A 23,301-nucleotide genomic window follows, 5' to 3' on the forward strand; every position below is an offset into this window, starting at 1 on the left:
AAGTTTGGGAACTACTGCTGTAGGAAACATTCAGGGGAACTGAAACCAGCCAACGTGACAGAAGGTTTATTTTGAGTTCAACACAGAACATCAAGCATCATCACAGTTTCCATTACAAGTATTAGTTATAACCTTACTGCCTTAAATGCTCTTCACATATCGATGGCAACCAATGAGTTAAATATTTCAACAACAGAATGAATTATTTTAATCAACTCTGAAACATAAAATCCTGGAAATGCCTCATCCAATCACTATGAACGTCCTGTTCTTAATGACTGGATTATAACTCATCCATCAAATAGCCCTCTGACTGTCCCAACCCCCTCTACACATAATGTCGTTGTCCTCTGCTTATCCGGGTCCGGGTCGCGGGTGCAGCATCCCAACTAGGGAGTTCCAGGCCGTCCTCTCCCCGGCCACCTCCACCAGCTCCTCCGGCAGGACCCCAAGGCGTTCCCGGACCAGATTGGAGATGTAACCTCTCCAACGTGTCCTGGGTCGACCCGGGGGCCTCCTGCCTGCAGGACATGCCCGAAACACCTCCCCGGGGAGGCGTCCAGGAGGCATCCTGACCAGATGCCCAAACCACCTCAACTGGCTCCTTTCGATCCGGAGGAGCAGCGGTTCTACTCCGAGTCCCTCCCGAATGTCCGAGCTCCTCACCCTATCTCTAAGGCTGAGCCCGGCCACCCTACGGAGGAAACTCATTTCGGCCGCTTGTATCCGCGATCTCGTTCTTTCGGTCATTACCCAAAGCTCATGACCATAGGTGAGGATTGGGACGTAGATCGACCGGTAAATCGAGAGCCTGGCTTTCTGGCTCAGCTCCCTCTTCACCACGACAGATCGGCTCAGCGTCCGCATCACTGCAGACGCCGAACCAATCCGCCTGTCGATCTCCCGATCCCTCCTACCCTCACTCATGAACAAGACCCCGAGATACTTAAACTCCTCCACTTGAGGTAGGACCTCTCTCCCGTCCCGGAGTTGGCACATAACACTAAGTGAATGAAACGTGCTTCTCAACTTGGAGCAGCTGAGCAGGAAGCAAAGCCAGAGCCCGGCTGGCTAGTGTAACCTAAAATAAAAATGGCCTCAATTTTCATCAAGAAATAAAAAAATAAATAAAAGCCAATTTTTAAATCGCCTACTTATTAAAATTGTTATATGGTAACCAGAGGTTGGTAGTAACGTGTTATATTTACTCCGCTACATTTACTTGAGTACGTTTTTGAAAAAACTAACCTACTAGCAATGTGTGACCGTGCATTATAGCATTAATAACAACAACAACAATAAAAACAACAATAACAAATAAATAAATAAGACCAAGTGCCCAGTCAAACTCAAACACCCTCATCATTACTGTCATAGAGGGATAATATGTTGCTTTTAAGTTTAATATACTACCTTTACTTATGACCAATAAGATGTGATATTCTATATAAATATAGAATATCAACCTGGTTGATCTTTGAATGTTTAATCAGAAGAATTAGGATTCTTTGCTTTTTCACAGATGAAAAACTGACCATTTCTGGACGCTACACTGTAACCGGTATAAATTATGTTCAGTCAGCAAAACGTAGCTTGTTATGCCGATCGCTTCAGCGCTGGGTGAATCATCTAAAGTGTATAAAACGTCTGACTTTTAAAACTATATGGGTCAAACCCTAAAGGAAGATGTACTGTTTCATGACATCACATCTGTGCCGGGTCATGTAGAGCCTTAGTAAAAATCGCTTGCATCCATCGCCCCGCTGTGTTTTGCTGTGGAGCTAAACACTTCCTGTCCACCGTTTGAGTTTCACACGACTGCAGAGTCCTGTGAGTGAAACCCAAGCAGCAGGCACCAGCCCCCGCGAGCGAACCTGCCTTGTCCTAAAGACAATGGATGGATGGATATCCTTTGCTTGGATGACCTCCTACTGCAGCTTTAAGCACAATGGGAGGATTTGAATTAAAGAGATAATGCTGCGCACTGGAAACATGAGTTTTTAAAAATAAACGACTTTGTTTTGGATCGTCTGAACACAGTTGAACTTGCATGCTGCAGAAATTATGCTGAAACCAGGAAGTACAGGTAGTAGAAAGAAATATGCAGAAGATTCCCTGTAATCAACCAAGTTGTACACATCGACTGACCTTCCTATCGTCTTCACAGTGACGTGTCGAGGTAATGGCGCCACCAGCAGACGGAGGTGAGGCAGAACAAAGGCTACAGCCGCCGTCTGACCAAGGCAGTAACATCTGAATCTGCAGCGTTTGGATGACTTTGGAGATGAAGGCATGGAGAGAATTTCACAAACGTCACTTTAACCCCCCCCAAACACACACACACACACACACACACACAACTATGACTGCATAATGTTGCTTTAGAAAGTTCGCACAATTACCTGACTGAAAGCTTTGATTGGAAATGTCATTGTACATGTTTTCCTTGAGATTAACGACCTAGAGTCAAGAAAATTAAAACAACAAATTGTGAAACAAATCAACCCAAAACAAGCAGCTACAAATCCAATTATATTTCCGTAACATACAACGCAAATCTTTAATGGATATTTCACACAAAATGCTCTTTTAGGTAGTTTGTGTGCTCCGACTAGCTGTTAGCTAATCAGACTAAAAGCCATTTCTGTGAACAGAGGTTCTTCTCCAGGGTGTCTGCTGTGAGCGAGAAAGTAAATAGTACTACTTCAAAATGGCCTTCTGAGGTAGCCTGGCAAGCCAGACTAAATAAATGTATTATTTAGTCTGGCAACGCTCCATTGACGGCTCTCGGTTGTGGGGCGGGTTCTACCGTTGTCTTTCAAATGATCTCCGCATTCCACTGGACAAAGAATGTGACATCCTCTTGTTTCACTCTGTTGCATCATCCCACCCACCAGGCATATAGAGTGCCCTGATTGGCCCACAAAGCGGATAAAGCTCTGTGATTTGTTCACTAAGCAGATAGAGCAATATGACTGGCCCACCATTATGGACCAATCACAGCTCTTTATGTGTTTGAAACCCCTCTAGAGAGCTGTGATTGGCCAGCCAGAGTCCTGGTAGGAGCTGCGGAGGTTCCAATGGAGCGTGCCTAGACCAAACTTTGCAAAGCAAGAATTTGGTCTAGTTCACTAGGCTACTTCTGAGGAGCTTCAGTGTGACTTTCCTCCTGTTATCGTTGATCTGACTGTTGGGATGTAGTTCTACTGACCTAGTGATCATTGTCTTTTATCGTTTACTCACCACTGGATCCATCTTTGGGTGTTTGATCTCGGTAAAATGGCCGACGCCTTCCACCTTCAGAGAGCAGCTCCCACAGAAAACAATTGTATCCCGCTCAACGCAGCACAACTTGATAATTGTTGTAGAAATCCTGCTGGTTTCCTTCTTTGGTGCACTTTTTGGGACCGCTGCGGGTGTTTTAGGTGTGGAGTCATCACTGGAGATGAGTCGAGGTCTTTTAGGGGTCTTTTCTGGTCCCAGATGCTCATTTGGACATTTTTCAGGCGTGGCGTTTGGTCGTTTTCTCTCATTTTTCTGCTGAATACAATGCTGCAACGTCGTTTTGTGTTCCGTATTTGGGCGCTCCTCTGTGTTGTTGCAGCTTTCTGAAGCCTCCTCGACTTTTACTTCAATCTTCACTGTTTTTGGCAGCATAGTTTCTAGCTCGTCAGTGTCTACGCTGTTTGTTTGACCCTCTTCCTCACGGCTCTGTTCCACTTCTCTTTGAGCTACCCTGGGAACTGATATAGATGTGTTTAAAGACGCGTTTAATCCTACATGGCTGCACATTTCATGGCAGCATAAACAAACAAACAAACAAACCTTTGAATAATTCTTAAAGTAGCTTGTTAGACTGCTTACCCAGCTTCATCATAGGCCTAATCTGTGGCTCGAGACTTCTGGCACCTTCTTTCATTTTTATAGTCCGCAATAAGAGTTTTGCTGAAATGAAACAGCACAAAAAAACTATTCCAGTCACCGACATCCAGGAGGATTATTTTGTTGCAATCTGCAGGCTCACCTCCCCTGTAGCTGCATGGCTCCAGTATGGGAGTTTCCAGTTGTACGTACTTATTGGGACAGAAAACATGATTATAAAAGCCTGTGTGTGACGAGGAGTAAAGCTGGATGAGGAAGTGTGTAGAATACCTGCATGTTTGACACAGGGTGAATACACGCAGCCTGTTTAGCCAGATCCAGAAAGGCCTCTTCACTGTCGATGCTGGGGTTCAGTGAGCCCGGGTGAACACTGTTCTGCACCAAGAAAATAAATTGTCAAAATAAATAACACCTACAAACAACAATTGCACCATTATTAATATTAACTCATTCACTGCCATTGACGAATAAAGTCGGCATTTGCATGTTGTTACTGTGTGGGCGTCGGACGAGCCCCCGCACCGTGAGAACAAACATCTCAGCTCTGAAGCTGATCTTCATCCGCGTATGTCACACGTCACATGATCAGGAAGCAGAACATCCATGTGTTAGGACAGCGGTTCCCAAACTTATTTAGCCACGCATCCCCCAGCCCCCACATCTGGGCATGGCTAAACAGTCACTCGACAGACAGGGTTAAAAAAATATGATCGACCATTTTCCCCATCACTTTCATTTTTTAAATAGTAATTAAAAGCATTCGATACCATTACAATTACCTTTGATTTAATTTTAAATAAATATTCAGAGTGCCCAGGTAGTACAAAAACAATGCAATTTAACGGTTTTCTTAAAGCAGGAATGTTTAACCAGAGCTCTCTCCTTCCTTCTGCTCTGCGTAAACCTGAACCGATCACCTACTTGTGCGTAATCAAATGTCTATAGGGGGAAAAGAAGGAAAAGCTATAGCCATGAGGTTCACTTTGGCCTCAGACCGACTTATTGCTGTTTTATGGTGTGGCTGAATCTGCGATCCGCTGCCACGCGGACTGGAATAACAAATGCTGCAGTAACATGAGTTGTAGTCAGGTTCATGAGGAAACACTGGCTGGAGCGGACTCGACTTTAATACGTCATCCCAAAATAGAAGCTAATATCTTAACTTGACCTTGAATGAAAAATGTTGTGATAAAACCTCTTAAAAGATTTTTTTATCACGGAGGAGGCAGCGCTCATTTGTGCCTTCAGCCTGACGGCGCCCTGGAGTTTGCGCAGCGTGCGCTTGTTGAATCAGTATGTGTGTGTGTGCGGCACAGCTCCATGAGCCGCTCCAGTCACCGCGTCTCGTTATTGGCGCTATTTAAACCAATGTTGTAAAATTACTTCTGCCCAGCCCAGATATGCTCACATGTGCACCCGTGAGCCGTGGTTCCGCTGGAACGCGTCTGACCTCTGACAGACGCACTCTGAACTTCAGATCTTCAGCGCGCTGTTAACAGCCTGACACGTTTAGAATGCTGTCCCACAGTCAGTGTGCTAATATAATAATATAATAAGGCTAACATGCTCAGATGGGAATCATTTCCTGATTTATTTTGTTACATCCACAATGTTCTGTGTGTGAGGTTTACAATGTCAGAACACCTGCATGAGACAGGTGTTAATTACAATCTGCCAGAATGACTCGCCACCTTCAGATTTCTCCAACGTCGTTAAAAATGATTAAATACGGAACATATCGGCATGCTCAGGCCAGAGCGCTGAAGCACGGCGCATTGTTATAATGACGCTAGGGCACATGTGGAGGACACACACACACACACGCGCAAAATATACTTGTTTTCAATTACATTTATTGGGCCCACTTACTTTTTCTTAAGCCCACCCACAAATGAGTTTCTGGCTACGCTAATGGTGACATATGACAGACTTCTCTGAGCTCCGCAGCCATTACACTTTTCACCTCGCGCACCCCCTAGCGGCAGCTCACGCCCACTGGGGGAGCGCACACCACACTTAGGGAATCCATGCATTAGGAGATCAGTTTGGGCCTCTGCTGTAAAAAAAGTGAGGCACGAACCGGAAAAGCTTCTGCCGATCACAATTCAACAACGGATTATGAAAGAACGGATAACGCTCGAAACACGCGGATTCTTCCTGATGTAAGAGGTGAGTCTCCGCTTTGTTTTGGTTGTTTTGGCGTCAACATCATCCTAGCGCGCAACGTTCTAGGACTCTTAAAAAAAAAACAGTGAGGAACGCTGGCAGTGAATGAGTTAAGAGCAGGAAATTTTCGACTACTACTTTCACAACGAAGCAAATATATAATAAAAGTCCTTTTTTTTGTATGTCCTGTCTGGCTGTGAAGCAAACAGAATTGATGCCTGATGCTGGTAACAAGCCTTACAGATTTACTCTCAGGTGGAGCTTCAAAGCGTCTGCCTGATACTTAAAACTTTATTGTTATTGTTCTTGAATGCTTTTTAATTCCGACCAGACACGGAGACAGGTGAAAGAGAAAGGAAGAGACAAAAGGTGGTGGGGGGGTAGGGGGGTAGGGCTGTTGCGAAGCCTCGATGACGTCAACGGTCCCCCCGTGCAAAAATAAGCGCGTACTTGGTATCAAAATGCTTAAAAATCATGGACATCATTTGTGAACTCCATGGCACATAACAAGCGGAATTATAAAATAGCGTTTAGCCTCGTTGACTTGCATTCATTTTTTCATTCTTTCGAGGACCCGTGGTCCAGAAGTAGAGGGGCGTGTGTTGGATATAAATCTATTCTGCTCTTAGATTTCTCGGCATAGTCATGCAAGCCTCTAAAGTTTGTGCTGAAGGAACTTAGCTGTCAGTAAACTTTATCTGTTGCATGCAATGTACACACTGACTTTCATCTGATCAAATCAAAGATGCTTTATTAATCCCAGAGGGAAATTAGAGTTTCAGTACACACAATTCAGAGATCAGACATACATGGGCAAGACACATGACAAGAATTGGTGACTGTGGTCATTCGCAACCAACAGGAACCAATCCCAACGTCCTTCTCTGAAACTGGAGGACCTCCTGCTTGTTAGAGCACACAAGCTTATCACATGTACACACACACACACACACACACACACACACACACACACACACACACACACACACACACACACACACACACACACACACACAAACACCTCCGTTCAATCACCCCACACGAATGCCCTTCAGGTCAAGCTGTAACTTGTCAAACCATCCCTTTTATTTGTTCTTCTTTCTTTTATGAATAAACGGTGACTCGCTCAGCCTCTTTGTAGTTCTGCTGCAGACGAGGTCTGAGTTGGCTACCCTGTATTTGCAAAACAGGGTCTGAATCCTTCTTTCACAGAACTGAGGTGGTTCATTGGTAAAGAACGTAAACAGGGGCTATTCTTAGATTTATCTCCAACAGCGTGTGTAGTGTCTGCTTTAAACAATTTATCTGTATACAAAAGAATATCATACAACATCATACAATGTTGTAATAACTGCAGTTTAAAAAGAATGTGTCATCCTTATTCATTTGGAGCCCCCAAGAAGAAATTCCACCTGAAGCTTGGTTTATGCTTGACGCGTTCACTTTCCGCGCGGCGATGCGGCTCGCGGATGGAACGCGCTTCACAACTCGCAGTGTTTATGGTTCGTGCGGCTTGTCTCTGCGGTGAGCCAATATTCTCCCAAACTGTAGGGGGCAGCATGGAGCTCTACGGCATGCATCCAACACTACACCATAGTAGAAGTAGAAATTACTGTTTACAACACGGCATTCCAGCATTTTTAACAGCGTTCTCGTCTTTTCCGACAGTGCGAGCTATTTCTCTCCAAGAATTATTAACAACATGTTGATCACGGTGATCTCTGAGAGCTGAATCACACAAATGTCTGTATTTACAAACCTCTGCCGTACTAGTTCTTGCCGGTCCGCCATGTTTTTCCGCGTCCGTCCGTCCGTCCGCGTGGTTAGAAATTTTCCGAGGTGCGCGTTGCGGAAATTTTGTGCCGTGCGGAGACGCGGAGGAGGGGCGTGGTTGTTAAAATGATGCAAAATGACGCAACTTTTCCGCGCGGAGCCGTGCGGACCTCGCAGACGCGTCAAGCATAAACCAACCTTTAGAGGCTGTGCAGAGACAGCTGGGAATTACAAGACGACTCTGTAGAGACTCCATTCTCCTATAATAGCATTTTGCTATTGGGAGTTTGAGATTAGGGTCAGGGTTAGGGTTTAGTAAACTTATCAGTTTGGACTGTTAATTCAATTTTCCTAAAATAATTTCAGTCAAAAAAAAAATCACCAATATCGTCGGGCAGAATGTATCGCAAGATAACGTGATATATTGTATCGTCTCCCCTGTATCGCGATACGTATCGTATCGCCAGAATTTCACCAGTACACATGCCTAATTTGCAGTGGCCTCTAGAAATGAATGTCAGTCATACTCTGGGGAAAACGAGCTCACCACCAACGCGACGCTACCACTGACTCAGATTTCTCTGCGACGTTGATGTTTTATCTCCACAAACAACACAAGCCTGGAGGAGTTCTGCCATGTGCTGGAGACGCTAGCTTCTACTAGCAGAGAGGTTCTCTGCTGTTTCCTGGACCAACAACAGCTTTCCCCGTTGCAAATCAAGATGGGTGAGTCCACGAATATTAAGTGACAGTGTGATGTGGATCTGTCAGGATTTTCTAATCCTAGAGTTTCACCGTCTGTTTTCTATCAGAAGCTAATGCAGGAGTGTTAAAATAATAATGAGTGTTTTCTTTTATCATGCTTTATGCTTTTATCATGGTTAAAGATTTTATTATTTATGTTGACAGTTACCGTTTTGTTTAAAGTCTCATGAGAAGACTAAAACGCGTTGTGCTTTGTTGAACAGAACGTGACCCAAGGACACGTCTGCTGACTCGTGCAACTGCCTGTTGCTCTTTGCATGATTAGAGAACTGAATGCTCTTTGTGTGATTAGAAACTTGTATGAAAATGTTTCAACAATTGCTGAGAAACTGAGAGCTGTGTTTTCCTCCCATCCTTCAGCTCAGCTCTCAGGCATGTAACTAGGGAACGCCCAGCTTTTAATAAATAGAGAATGCTCGCATCAGAAGGCAGAATGGTTTTGGAGGATCTGCTGGCGCAGTGGAGACTGAGCTGGTCGGACCTTATTCCATTCTCCTCGAGCTTCAAACAGAACTCTGACTTTGTCTCTCTTTCCTTGTGTTTGTTATATGGTGTCTTAGGTGTTTAAACCTGACAAGGAGATAGGTGTAGGAGACTGTTTTCATGTTCAGCCTGCATGAAACACTCTGCGTGACCCATTAGAATCAGAAATAATAATGTAAAAATAATTTTTCAGTGTTCCACACCTTTAAATTATATCTAAACCGTTGACGACACAGATCAATTTAAACTAAAGCAAGCAACTCATCTATCGAAGGTGTCTTTCAACCTTTGGCAGCAAAAAACTTCTAACCAAATCCTCCATCGGACAGCATATTTACACGCCAGCATTAGAGACACACATGCACCACCTTGGCTGTACTAAGACCATTAGCATTACTACTACTACCATCATCATTGTTGGGGTAAATGATTACGGTGTGGGAAAAAATTATAAAAGCTGACCAGGAATCTTGTGACGTGTTCCCGACTGAACACATGAGCTTGGATTTCGTCGCTGGAAAGCCTCCGTTCACAGAGCAAACACAGAACTCCAACCTTGGGTTCGTTCCCCTTGATTTTCAGAGCATGAGCCACCATGAAGGGTTTGCCTGAATGAAGCAAGGACAGTAACATTTAGAGATGTGAGAAAATATCAAGATTGTAATATATCGCGATATTTTTTCCCACGATATTATTCGAAAGCCATGTATTGAATTTTTGGAAGAATTTACATGCGAACATTTGTGTATTTTCTTATCTTTTTGTGCATTTCAAACACCGACCGCTAGTTGGCAGCAGTGTGCAACGGGTTTTGTTTTTACCAACATAAATCCCTCTATTATGGTTCAGATACCTCATGTTAAACGATACGTATCAGTTTGGACTGTTGATTGAATTTTCTTACAATAAATTCAGTTTAAAAATCATTAATATCGTCTGGCTGAATGTATCGCGATATATCGTATCGTCTCCCCTGTATCGTGATACGTATCATCTCACCAGACTTTCACCAACACACATCTCTAGTAAAATTTAAGTCACACTGCACTTCTGTTGGGAGACTATTAATCTAATGAAGAATAAAAGCAATAAATATGGAGCTGAACTCAAATTGGAAAACAATTGAAGATTTGTCGTCAGTGGGTTGACTCATTGATAATGCAATATTCAAACAGAAATACTTAATAATAAAAGTTGCTTTTAAACTTCCTGCAGGACTCACCAAGCAGAGGAAACTTCTCATTTCCCTGAAGTTTACTGAAGGTTCTGCACGGTGGAACTGAAAAAGGCATAAACAACAAGAACATACATAAAATACTACTAGTATTAAGAATAATATTAATTCTAATGACTTATTTTACAGACCTTCACGTCTCAACAGTGTGTGGTACAGCTGGAGTTTATGCATCACTAGTCCAAACATGAACGAGAAAATGTTATTAGAAAATGTTTAAAACTGAGATTTAAGTTATGAAATTGTGAGTTTTTGCAATTTTTTTAACTAAAATAAAAATAAATTCAAACCTTGTTTGTAATCACAACAATCCAGAGTCCAGAATAAAGCGTAGGGAATATCAAGAACCTGCAAACCAAACAACAGAACGAGTCAAACAGCAGCAATCACTGTAGAAAACAACTTCGAGAACATTTTAGTCAAGAGTTCAGATCCACATTATTGTAAAAATTGCCATTTAAAAAAGGCATTCACAGAATTTAAATGGCGTTTCCTTAACATCCCTGGTGCAAACTAGTCTGCTCTGTTCAATTCTGCACAGAGAAAGAGTCTGGGAACTCTCCTATTCAAATAACCCCACCCCACAATTCTAACATCTGATTTATGCTTCTCCGTCTGCGTCAGTGCGGAGACACGCAACGCCATTATCTGTCCTTGCGTAGGGCACGCAAGTACGTACGGAGTCGAGTCCACTTTTTTAAACATCCGTCGAATGAAACGGATTACGCAAACTTGTGATTGGTCAGGACACCGCTGTTGTTTACAGCGCCGCCATTGCAAAGAGAGCCGAGGATAACTAGCGGCAGACACGGAGAAGCTTGAAGAATATCTCGCAAAAAAACTCTAAAAATATGAACGTTTAATTCTCCCGTGACTGGAGGAGTGAAAAGACGCGCAGCAAGCATTGTATTGTGGACAGAAATGACAGGAAACGTGGGTTTAGAGGTGGGGAGCGCATGAAGAGGTGGGAGAATGAGAGACAAATATGTCCGTGTTAAAAGTCTCTTATATACACAAAAAACAATATAAACACACGATCTTAGACCGATACATGACAGGATACCACAGAACAGCGCTACGCCCTCTGTGGTCCTGCCGGGCAATTGCTTTGCAACGCTCTCCAGGAGACGGAGAAGTGAAAGAGAAAAACGTTTCCGTCAATCCGTGCGTGTCTGTCCCTCGCGGAGCTGATGGAGAAGCATAAACCAGGCCTAACCGAGCCAATCAGTGCTGAGCAGCGTACGTCACACACCACAACGCCGAGTTTGTCATAAACATGGCGACTGAAGTGGAGTTCGCTGCGGCTCTTTCCTCTGTTCTAAATGACTTGAATGTCTTTAAAACCACAAGTAGAAGCACTAAAGGCCTTTCTTCTAAAGAAAAAGATGTTCGCGCCGTTGCCAGACGCTTTTTTTTGACTACAGCTAAAAAACTACAGCGTCACACGATACAGTTGGTATTTCCATCTTTTTTCTGATTGGTTATTTTTGAGCTGCCTAGTCCCGCCCCTAAAGTGCCTCTTGTAGGAGCCAAAAAGCAGTGTTCTGTGTACGTGCATTTTGACAAGATGTTGATCAGCCCAGCATCCTGTGTACGTGCACTTTTAACATCTTGATTGTCCAGCTGCTGCGTACGTGCTCAACAACATGTTGTTCAGTCCAGCTTATGTAACTTCCAGTAAGTATTGGCTTACTTTGACCATATTGGGTAATAAAACAGCCATCCCATCATTTCCCGAAATCATGAGGGTGGGGGCCAGAAGAGTATAACCGATGCTGCGTGGTGTAGGAGAAAGGGCTTTTGCAGCAGGTTTCCAGCCGAGGCATTTAGTTCGAGGCTGAAGGCTGTCCCCATGAAGTGTTGGTGATGTATTGCTGAATTGTACAAATAAAGCCCCACGCTGAGATTGGATAAACTGTCTCTCTCTTGTTTTTGATAAAGAAAAAGAACCACACTCTCTGCCTGAGTTACCAGACTATCTCTGTGCAGAATTAAAAAGAGGACGAGTCTGGCAGGCCAGGCTAGGTGCTGTAATGTCCAGAAATGGTCTATTTTCATCTACAGATTGACCTACATGGGATTTATGAAAGAAAACTTAGCGGAAAAATGTGCGCAACTTTAAGTTGACTAAGGACCTTGCTTACGCACATTTTGGACATGGAGAGCACCTGCAGTGCTGCTGCTGAGAAGGATAAAATTATGAAATCCTACAGCGTTATCACTTGCACTGCTTCGTTTTCACACAGAACAAGACCGCCACACACACACGTGCGCGCACACACACAGCCTGAAGCGCAGAATACAGAATGCAGAATATCAGCAGAGGGACAGACTGAGATAGAATGTCATGCATCTGTGACAGTGCGTGTCCTGTCACTGTGACAAGATTGATCATGCGCCCTGGCTACTTGAACAAGGGAGATGTCTGTTTGGCTGACTGGTTAGCGTGCGTGACTTTCACCCAGGAGTCTGGAGATCGACTCCTGTTTGGATCTTTTTTTTTTATATCCACCACAGAACTCTGCATTAAGTGCCTCGTGATTTTTATCTTGAGAGACGCTATAGAAATGATATTTTCTTCTTCTTCTTGACAGCTTCAGCAACGCTTTGCCACTCCGTGGATTTTCTCTTATTTGTTTAGCAAAAGCACGTCCTTTCATTTCTCCACCTCAACTTCTGCTTGTGAAATAGCGCTTCCTTGAACTGCCTTGATCTACGGTCGCCATTGTCATTGGCGGAGCGCTGCAACAGGCCGGCTTATGTATAATATGCATGAGATCCAAAAGGCACTTTGCATTAACTATTTATGGCAGTAAGTGGGCGTGGTGAGGGCGGGATGTGATTAAAAAGCAGCTGAGAACATTTGTAGATAGTTTCCGATTTATGAAGCGGAGATTGCGTGCAGCTTTGCGTACTCCATGTTTGATAGATCACAAACCAACTTGGCATAAGTAAAAAAAATTTTTGATGAGCTTAAGTACGGTTTTAGTAAGGATTCTACGCAATGTTTGATAAATGAGACCCCTGATCCTCAGGCCACCAAAACGCATGCTCTCCACACCTTGGCTGTGCCTAGAAATCCTGTCCATAAAGGTAATGAACAGAATCGGTGACAAAGGGCAGCCTTGGCGGAGTCCAACTCTCACTGGGAATGAGCCCGACTTACTGCCGGCAATGCGGACCAAGCTCTGACACCGGCCATACAGGGACCTTACAGCCCGTATCAGAGGGCCTGGTACCTCATACTCCCGGAGTACCCCCCACAGGGCCCCCCAAGGGACACAGTCAAACGCCTTCTCAAAATCCACAAAACACATGTAGACTGGTTGGGCAAATTCCCACGCACCCTCCAGAATCCCCCTAACGGTATAGAGCTGGTCCAGTGTTCCACGGAAAAGACGAAAACCGCAATCTGTGTACTCACTGTATTTTTTATCTGTATCTTGTGATACAATGTTTTCATTTTCTGGACTTAATGTTTTATGTTTTTTACTTGATCAGTGTAGCGCCTTGGTGGCATCTTTTTGCCTGTAAGGCGCGATTTACAAATAAAGTTGAGTTGAGGAGGCGGACGATGAAAGGAGGTTGGACCATTAGCTTGTGTACACTCAAAAACTAGCTTCTTTGCATTTTTACCTTGAGAATGATCTGATCCCGTCCCATTTCCTCCTCCTCCTTCCACGCCAACAACCTCAGCTCATCGTCGTCCAGTTCGTTGTCCTTCCAGCCGAAAGGCAGCCGCCACGGGTTCTGGTACATCTGAGACCAGAAGAAATGTCTCAGCTGCTGCGTTACTCAAGGCAAGTTTTGCCATCACACGAATAGTTTGGCTGGAAAAAGCCTTTTATTTTAAAAAAATCTCACCAGAGTGTTTATGAGATGTTTTCGAGACTCGAAGTGCATCTTCATGAAAGGCTGAGGAAAAGACTCCTGACACGCAAAACACACGTAAAAGGGCTCAGCGTTCACGTGAGAAGAGACGCATGCAATAACCAGGTCGGTTCCTAAAACAGAACAAAAATCAAACGTGAAAATTGAGCAATCAAACAAAAAGGGTTTGAGAACACGAGAGTGTACCGTGAGGCAGCTGTTGCTTCCTCAAAGTGTTGTAGACGTACGTGAACATGTAAAGATTGAATTTCCCTAAAACAACGCAGAAGAGATCAAATATGTTCAAAAATAGCATTTTTGGGGAATTTTAACCAAATAAATAATACAGAAAATAAAAAATTACATCTTATTGTGATTAGAAAACATAAAATTACTTATTCTAAATGACCGATGTGAAGAAACTAAAACAAAACCCATTAAAAATGTCCAATTTGTCATCATAAAGCAGAATCATACCGATTTGGTCCGCACATTCCTGTCTCTCAGCTGTAGAGGAAAGAAAGCGTGTTTACATGAACAAAGTTGTTATTAGATTTGAAATTTGAGAATAGAAAAGTTAAAATTACCCTGATGAAAATATTTCGCCAGCATCTGAGAAGAAACATTAAAGCGGTCAGATTCATCCGCCAACATAAAAGCTTCTAGAGGAAATATTATTTTACCTTCGGGTGTTGCAGCTGTGAGAAATGCTTCATATAAACACCTATGGTTTCAAAGACCATGCTGCAGTTCTTTTATTAAAGAAACAAAAAAAATTGTCTTTTTAATACCATGTTTGGATTTTTATTGTTAGCTGATGCAAGTTATTAGATTAATGATGGTAACTCATCACCTGGCAGCGTAGTTTGACTTTGAGGACTTTAGAGAACGCCTGAAGCTGTGAGGCCCAATCGTGATATTCTAAATTGGAGCAAAAACAATCGATTATTAGCAGATTATTTTGCTTTCGGTGGCTTGACAAAGATCAGCGACACTCACCTAACTTCTTTCCCGGCGTAATGCTCGTTGTCAAGCTGCTCTTTGTGATGGTTTCTAGTTTTTTCAAAGCTAAAAGACAAAAAACAAGTTTAGTAAAATCCATATTTTCAATCTAAACGAATGAAAACAAACTCAAAGTCGAACCTTCGTTGTAACAGGTGAAGTTCATGGTTTTGTACTCATCAGGCTGCAGGCTCACTTCCTGTGATGAAGACATTCAAACAGCATTATCATCACCAGTATTATTAAATACATAACAGCTTTTTAAAACTTCACCCACCTTCATGGAAGCACTTTCAGTCCCATTCATTTCCTTTATCTGCTCTATAAAGTTAAGCATCAAGGGAGCAACGGATCTGTACTGGCTGTAGGACTCTTTGGACATCAGCGTAGAGGGATGCCATGCTTTCTGCATGGAGATGATCGACGAATCAGTAGAGCTGTTAACTTTTTCCACTCGTGTGGATCCCGGCAGCGTGGAGTCTACTTACGAAGTAGCAGTGAATGTGATCAAAGCTCAGGATGTGATTGATGATCATACGGTTGGCTATGGTGAGGCAGCAGAGCGTGCAGAGGTAGTGCCTCATCTCACCCGCACCGACACAGACGCACTCGATAACGTGTTGCATTCCTGCAAAACGCCAACCAACGGAAAATGTCCATTTATTATAAAAAGTAATTTTTCTCACTTGCTGTAATATTTCTTTACGTTTACTGACCAATGAGTGGATGCTTCCTGCTGCTGTTGTTTAGATAATCTCGGACCGTCACCCGCTTAGGCTTAGAAGCTAGAAAAGATTTAAAAACCGGAATAAATCAAAGCGAAGCCCAAGGCGCTGAACACGGTACATGAGAGAAACAGGTAAAAACATTAAAGTAGAAAGCAAATGGGTAAAACAAGAGATAAAGAGACCAATGAAAGCAGGGAATTAAAATCAACGTAAATGAAGGCTAAACTCAAACACATTCAGGGAACGCCAAGCGGAGGAGGTGGGTTTTTAGGCGACTCTTAAAGGCTGGCAGAGATGGGGATAGCCTGATTGAGGGTGGCAACTGGTTCCAGAGTGACAGGAATAGAACTGAGGAAGCCCGGTCCCCACGAGTACGACACCTAGAACGAGGGACAGCGAGCAGGCCTTGTTCAGAGGAGCACAGAGCGCGTGATGGGGAATGTCTGTTCAGGAGCATGGCTAGATGGGGGGAGCACCACCCTGGAAGAAATTGTAAACAAAGACGAGGCGTTTAAAGTGTGAACGATAACAGACCGGAAGCCAGTGCAGGGAGGCCAGAACCGGACTGATGTGGTCCCGTTTCCTGGTCCCAGTCAGGAACCTGGCTGCGCTGTTCTGCACAACCTGTAGGCGACGCATTGATGATTGACCCAGTCCTGCATTTAGAGAGTTGCAGTAATCAAGCCTAGAAATTACAAAAGCATGGAGTACCCACTCCAGGTGGGCTGTCGACAGCATAGGCTTGATTTTTGCAAGATAGAAGAAACTGGACCGGATCACAGAGTTAATGTGAGCATCAAATTTAAGTCCAGCATCAATTTTCACCCCCAGACTGGTGACCACTGGTTTTGAGTATGGAGAAAGAGGGCCAAGATCAACATAACGACCCACAGCCCTGCTGTTGGGGTGAAAAAAAATGAGCTCGGTCTTTCGCTCATTCAGATGCAAAAAGTTGGCCATTAGCCAAGACTTCAGCTCGTTAAGACACGGCACAAAGGACTGGATAGAGACCTTTCTCCTGACACAATGGAGAATAAATCTGGCAATCTGGCATAGAGATGGAACGATAGGCCATGTTTACGAAAGATTGACCCCCAGAGGAAGCAAATACATGGCAAACAAAAGAGGACCAAGGAGCGATCCCTGCGGGACCCCCCAGTGGAGCCCCTCCCAAGAAGAAAAACATCACCTAGTTTAACACAGTTAAACGCAGGACTCCACAGTCCTGTTGTGGAGATACGATCTAAATATAATAATATAATAGATATATAATTATATATAATAATTATATATATAATATATATAATTATATAATATAATATATAATAATATAATCTAAAATAAACTGGAGCAGTGTGGTAAATTATACCTCTATATGCAGCACATTCTTGAGTAACCCACTGAATGACACTTAATAAGCAACACTTCCCTTAACAAGATTTATTTTATTGTTCCAGACAGGCACATTGTTTGGCCCCCAGCCTAGCTTACAGCGCACCTACAAAACAGTCGGACAGTTGATTCACGGCTCACTAAACAAATCCTATCTACAGCAGAAGATCTAGTAGCTTTTGTTCCGTGAACTCCACCATCGCTCAGTAATGATGTGCTCACCTTCGCAGGTAGTCAGTGAACAACTCCGAGCAGACGCTCTGCATCCTTAAAGGGACTTTACGGAGTTTTGAATTTTTATGCTCACGATTGCCCCCTCAGGCCAAAAGCATAATGGCAGCTTCAATAGTAGGCTCGTGCACGAGGTGTGCATGCTGTACGTGCACACTCCTTAACGAAAAGAACAGCTGAGACAGTCCCTTGTGTGTGTGTGTGTGTGGGGCCCGGAGGACAGAGGACAGGAGAACGCGCAGCTAATAATTAAATAATTAGGTTCTGTACCTTTCTCTTCAGCACAGCCGACAAAGGTTTATGATGGGTCAGTCCTCCTGCATGCTCAGATCATTCCCTTCCCTTGCTTGAAAAATTATTCCAAAATGAAAGTTGAACCCACATCTTTTTTATCTGTGAATTCAATGCCGTTCGGCAAGTCACAAATAAAAATTTGAGCATCTTACTGTAAAAAAGTGTATCATTAACGTAAAAAATAAACTCTAAATAAACTGTTCACATCCAGAATCGAACCCAGGTCTTCTGCACGAGAGTCCGACGTCTTACTAGGTGAGCTAAAGCCTCAGTGACATCTTTTGTATCTGTAACTGTTATATCCTTGATGACAGCTGAAACAACGTTCAAAGAACGGTTCGGACCGAAAATGGCTATTTTGTTGCTAAATTGCAGGAAATATCTAGAAGAAAGTAGCTAAGAGTCCTCAGAAATGTAGCTAGCTTGGTCACTAGGCGTTAGGAACAGCGACAAAGTGGCACTACCTCTCTCTCTGCTGCTAAAGCTACGGATAGCAAATGCTACGGGCGATGCCTGAGCGTGAACGCGCATGAAGCAGCCTGCTCGACCCGAGCATCTCTCTTTTTCTGTGATTTTACAGAAAAACAGGCAATCACAGTAAAAATGCCAGGGCTCATTCTACAGGACCAGGGCATTGCAGGAGAACGTATGAAGAAGAAATTTATTATTTCTATACATGTTTTGGCTGTCAAACCTCCATAATGCCCCTTTTACTCATGCACAGTGGAGATTATGACAAAGATGCAACTGATAAAACCATGGCTTTTCCCCTCAACAGTCATTAGGAAAACTGTGCACTTACCACTGAACAGCAAAACGAGCTCCGCGTTTTCACATAGGGTTTGCATCACTGCACAGAAAAACCAGATAAGCCACAATAATGCAGAATATATATATATAGAAAATAGAATGTAGCTCAAACTGATAAGATTTTACCTTCCATGTAGGTTTTTGAAAAGCACTTATTGATTAATTCGTTGGGTAAATGCAAAACCTGCAAAGATAGGAAAAAAACAGAAATGTGTTTATTATGTTTTTACGGTTATTACAGCAAAGAACTGATGCAACTGTAGAAAAATCAAAATAATCAGAACACTGCAAGTTCAAGATTTTACTCAGATTCACACAAAATTTCTCAACCAAAAATCTAAAGTGGTGCTCAAACCAGAACGGGTTTATAAACCAGGTCCCACTAAAAAACATTTCTCACATGCAAAAGGGAAATTTTATACAACAGTGCCCAGATACTTGACCTTTCTACCATTCACTCTGACACAGGCATAACCTTGGAGCCAGCCAAGCTCCTGGAATCCCGTCATCTGTCAAGTGAGACTAAACTTAAGAACACTAAATCTGAATTTTGATAAGGTACGCTCATCGTCAGGCCACAACGGGTCCCTAAACTCTCTTTGTTTAGGGTTTCTACAAAGCTCAGCCTCAGACATAATAAAATGCTACCAGAACGACAAATGACAGCAAAAATGAATAAAAACTCCCTAGAAAAGACTACAACTTAGAAGTAGGTGTTAGGGTGGGTTTGGAAAGTGTTGATGTGATCAGTGAAGGTTGTTGGGTTATTTTAGCAGCACAGGTTCCCTAAGCCCCCTTCAGACTGGCCATGAAAAACGGAAATGTTCCGGACTCTGTCCGTAAGACCTTTCTGTCTGAATACAAACATCCGGATAACGTGTTCCGGAATTTATCCGGACAAAGCCCCTAGTAACAGGTCCGGACTTGTTACGGACAGGGTGGCTGCTTCAGACTGGTGAGGTAAAGTTCCGGACAAGAGGGAGGGGGAGGAGGAGGGGACCGGGGGACGCTGTGCGCACCTAGATAGCCCGCTCCTGTAGCATGCGGCGAACCACGGCAGCTCGCCTCCTACGCTACCGCCTAGACGCGCGAAGGAGCGCTTCACACCGCTTCAGTGATTCCTTTAACCATTGAGCTTCATCATCCAGGTCTCTTATGCATCTTCGTGTGCGCAGAATTATGCTTAAGCGCCTCGTGATTTTTATCTTGAGAGGCGCTATAGAAATGATATTTTTTTCTTCTTCTTCTTCTTAACATAAGTCCGATTCTACCCCCCACCCCTCCCCCCGCCGCCGTCAGACATCTGGAACTTTTCCCTGCTGTGTAAAGGCAGCCGAAAGGACAAGTTCCGGTACAAAAGTGGTGTGTCTGAAAACACAGTTCCGGTTAAAAACCGGATTGAATTGTCCGCAAATGTTCCAGAATGTCTATCTGAAAAGGGCTCTAGAGTGAATCACAAGCACAGGTGAAAGATGAAACTTTCATTTGTCTCTGCAGAGGGAGAAATGCGAAGACCAAGAACAAACCAACCCAGTGTGGAGTTCGGCAAATCTCAGAGAGCAGGCTCCCTGCGAGCGCCTTTTATTCACTACAGAGCTCGTACATCAGCACATTCCTTGATAAGTGATGAATGACTGTTTATTCAGTTAGTTCTTCTCCCATCCTTGGGTGTCCGGGCATTCACCCAGGAAAGGGAGTTTGGTCATTAAGAAACATAGAAGAATTCAGGAGCTTGTAAGTAACGTTCCAAGACGTTCTGGGAATATCCAGACTTTGAGTGCTAGATAGACCCAAAGCTTGCCTATTGAGTTACCTGGATCCTGTACAAAGCTAAAAAAGTTTCAGTTTCTAGCTGGTTGTCCAGTAATGGGAAGGTTGCAGGTTCAATCCCAGCTCCCAGTAGAGAATGCTGCTGTTGTGTCCTTGGGCAAGACGCATAACCCACCTTTCCTGCTGGTGGTTGGAGTGACTGGTGGCACTGGTGTATGGCAGACCTTATCTCTGCCCATGCGCCCCAGGGCAGCTGTTGCTTCAATGTAACTCATCAGCATGTGAATAGGTGGTTGATAGCCTAGTGAACTAGACCAAATTCTTGCTTTGCAAAGTTTGGTCTAGGCACGCTCCATTGGAACCTCCACAGCTCCTACCAGGACTCTGGCTAGCCAATCACAGCTCTCTAGAGGGGTTTCAAACACATAAAGAGCTGTGATTGGTCCATAATGGTGGGCCAATCATAGTGCTCTATCTGCTTAGTGAACAAATCACAGAGCTTTATCCGCTTTGTGGGCCAATCAGGGCACTCTATATGCCTGGTGGGTGGGATGATGCAACAGAGGGAAACAAGAGTATGTCACATTCATTGTCCAGTGGAATGCGGAGATCATTTGAAAGACAACGGTAGAACCCGCCCCACAACCGAGAGCCGTCAATGGAGCGTGGCCAGACTAAATAATACATTTATTTGGTCTGGCTTGCCAGTCTAGGTGGTTGACTGACTGTGTTGTGAAGCGCTTTTTTGGGGGGGGGGGGGGTAGAATCGGGGAAAAAAGGCCAGTCTGCATGCAGCTCCTTTAATAGTCGCATCCTGGCCTACTGGGCAGGGCAAACCGTTCTTTCCATTGAAGGCTTCATTATGGGATTGTGTCTGAGCCTCTATATCATGAAAATTTGTTGGGGCTCAAAATAGCCCAAGAGCACTGAAAAAATGGTCAAAGTAGCCTGACAAGCCATCCTATTTCTCTAAATATATAGTCTGGCCGCGACCCACTGACGGCTCTCAGTTGTGAGGCGAGACCAACAGTTGTCTTTCAAACTGCCGCCACACGCTATTGGTCAACAAACAACTCTACGTCCTCACCACTACGGATGCGAGTTAACGGGGCAGTCTGCCATACATTGTGTTAGACGACAAAACACACCGTTTTTCTAAATAAAGAAAAGTAACTGTCTGTTCTCGACTCAAAAGAAAAGACCAAATCTAAATTGTCCAAAGTTGATGCCAAAGCCGCTACCTTCTCATTTTTGGTGAGTCACAGTAAAATCCCACCCACAAAACTATGATTGGCCAGTCCCCAGAGTAACCAGGACTGTAGAGATTCCAATGGAGCGTGGCTAGACAAACATGCAGAACAAAATCATTTTGCATTGGCAACTGACGGGTCTAGATTTCTAGGCTCAGAGAGCGGTACATAATAAAATTCCTCAGTCACAATATAGTCTGCTATAAAACTTGCGTGAAAAACCCAACATGATGGTCTATGGAGTCATTGCTGGATTACAGACACCTTCTGTTTACTAACCTGCAGGTACTGAAGTCCCTTTTTATGCACTTCCTGCTCAAACTTTAACGCCAGGATCTTTTTCATGTTCGTCCCGGGGACCCAGGAGAAACAAAGTTCATCTGGGTTTGTGTAATTCTGAGGAAAAACAAAAAATCTTTTAACTTTTTTAACACATATCTTTCCTTTTAATCTTTGTTTTTCCAATTACGCTCATCACTTACAAAGTAGTTGACATAATGCTCTTGGGAATAGACGTGGCTCATTATTTGATTAAGTGCGCAGTATTCCTCACAGGCGTGGCAAAGGTAAAACGCTGTGTGCAACTTGCCAAGACACAGTGTGAGCAGAGACAGACCTGGAAGGAAGCAACACAAGGCTGGTTTTATTTCAGGGAATAATACTACATGGTTAAACAGGAAAATATACATGGGTTGGATTATTATGCACACTTCACAAAACCTTAATTTGTGAACATTTGAGCAGGGAAAATGAAAACTGTTTCATGAACAGGTTTTAAAATGTTTAAAAACAACTTTTCTCAAAAGACGACTTCAGACTAGCTAAGCTATAAACATAAATTTGTCCAAAAACTTGTGTGCAAACATAAGTACTTAGTCTTGTCTTGCGCAATACTGCAGAGACCTTGTCCATTTGCATGTGTTGGGTTTCTTTAGACAAAAAAATAAAAAAAAGACTTGTGTTCTAGGGTTAATAATTAGATAAGAAACCCCAAAAGGAAAACTGCTGGCTTAAAAACAACTCATTTCTGGACATCCTAGAACCATTTTAGACGATGTGTGTCCCATCAGAGAATATTTCTACCAGGTTGTGCTAAACCACACAGCTTGCACCGGACTTTGACTAAACAGCATCGAGTCTAACCAAAGTAACAGAGCTTTGAGAACACGGTATTAAAAGGACAAAATATTGAATTTGAAACATTGAAAATTATTCATGAGCTACAATGTAGCCACAGCTGCCCTGGGGCGCTCTGACGGAGGCGAGGCCTGCCGAACACTAACGCCACCAGTCCCTCCGACCCCTTCCAGCAAGCAAGGCGGGTTAAGTGTCTTGCCCAAGGACACAACAGCAGCATTCTCTGGTAAGAGCCGAGATCAAACCTGCAGCCTTCTGATTACTAGACAACCCGCTCTACCTCCTGAGATACGGCTGTCCCAAAATTGCTTTACATAAAAATAAACTTGTATTATATACACACCATTCCACACATTAATTGTATAGCCATAAACTTAATTTTTGATCATTTAGCCCATTACACAAGGTACTGAGCAAAGTAAGTAGTGTCCCTTCTGTGGTGTGTTGGTGTACAATTGAGAAAAGATATTTAAATATGCCCCTCCCTGGGCTGCCACCTTTCTGTGGTGGAGGG

General features: G+C 43.5%; 1 protein-coding gene across 1 annotated transcript in view; it reads right to left on the minus strand.

The window, feature by feature from the left end:
• LOC107394807 (uncharacterized) overlaps positions 1-23,301 on the minus strand; it is a 77,026-nt gene that overhangs the window by 17,239 nt on the left and 36,486 nt on the right. Inside the window, exons 6-31 of the mRNA XM_015973929.3 lie at positions 22,133-22,266; positions 21,930-22,046; positions 18,757-18,814; positions 18,623-18,670; positions 15,892-15,960; positions 15,664-15,803; positions 15,453-15,581; positions 15,317-15,374; positions 15,173-15,241; positions 15,027-15,094; positions 14,857-14,925; positions 14,761-14,785; positions 14,651-14,680; positions 14,381-14,446; positions 14,168-14,307; positions 13,940-14,062; positions 10,594-10,651; positions 10,435-10,479; positions 10,292-10,348; positions 9,532-9,677; positions 4,153-4,257; positions 4,025-4,073; positions 3,865-3,945; positions 3,244-3,743; positions 2,403-2,460; positions 2,149-2,276 (exon numbers count right to left, since the gene is read on the minus strand). Coding sequence (XP_015829415.3) covers positions 2,149-2,276; positions 2,403-2,460; positions 3,244-3,743; positions 3,865-3,945; positions 4,025-4,073; positions 4,153-4,257; positions 9,532-9,677; positions 10,292-10,348; positions 10,435-10,479; positions 10,594-10,651; positions 13,940-14,062; positions 14,168-14,307; positions 14,381-14,446; positions 14,651-14,680; positions 14,761-14,785; positions 14,857-14,925; positions 15,027-15,094; positions 15,173-15,241; positions 15,317-15,374; positions 15,453-15,581; positions 15,664-15,803; positions 15,892-15,960; positions 18,623-18,670; positions 18,757-18,814; positions 21,930-22,046; positions 22,133-22,266 — 2,570 coding nt within the window. The remainder of the gene's footprint in view (positions 1-2,148; positions 2,277-2,402; positions 2,461-3,243; positions 3,744-3,864; positions 3,946-4,024; positions 4,074-4,152; positions 4,258-9,531; positions 9,678-10,291; positions 10,349-10,434; positions 10,480-10,593; positions 10,652-13,939; positions 14,063-14,167; positions 14,308-14,380; positions 14,447-14,650; positions 14,681-14,760; positions 14,786-14,856; positions 14,926-15,026; positions 15,095-15,172; positions 15,242-15,316; positions 15,375-15,452; positions 15,582-15,663; positions 15,804-15,891; positions 15,961-18,622; positions 18,671-18,756; positions 18,815-21,929; positions 22,047-22,132; positions 22,267-23,301) is intronic.

This window comes from Nothobranchius furzeri, chromosome 19 (genome assembly GCF_043380555.1).
Source record: "Nothobranchius furzeri strain GRZ-AD chromosome 19, NfurGRZ-RIMD1, whole genome shotgun sequence".
Classification (NCBI taxonomy): Eukaryota; Metazoa; Chordata; class Actinopteri; order Cyprinodontiformes; family Nothobranchiidae; genus Nothobranchius; species Nothobranchius furzeri.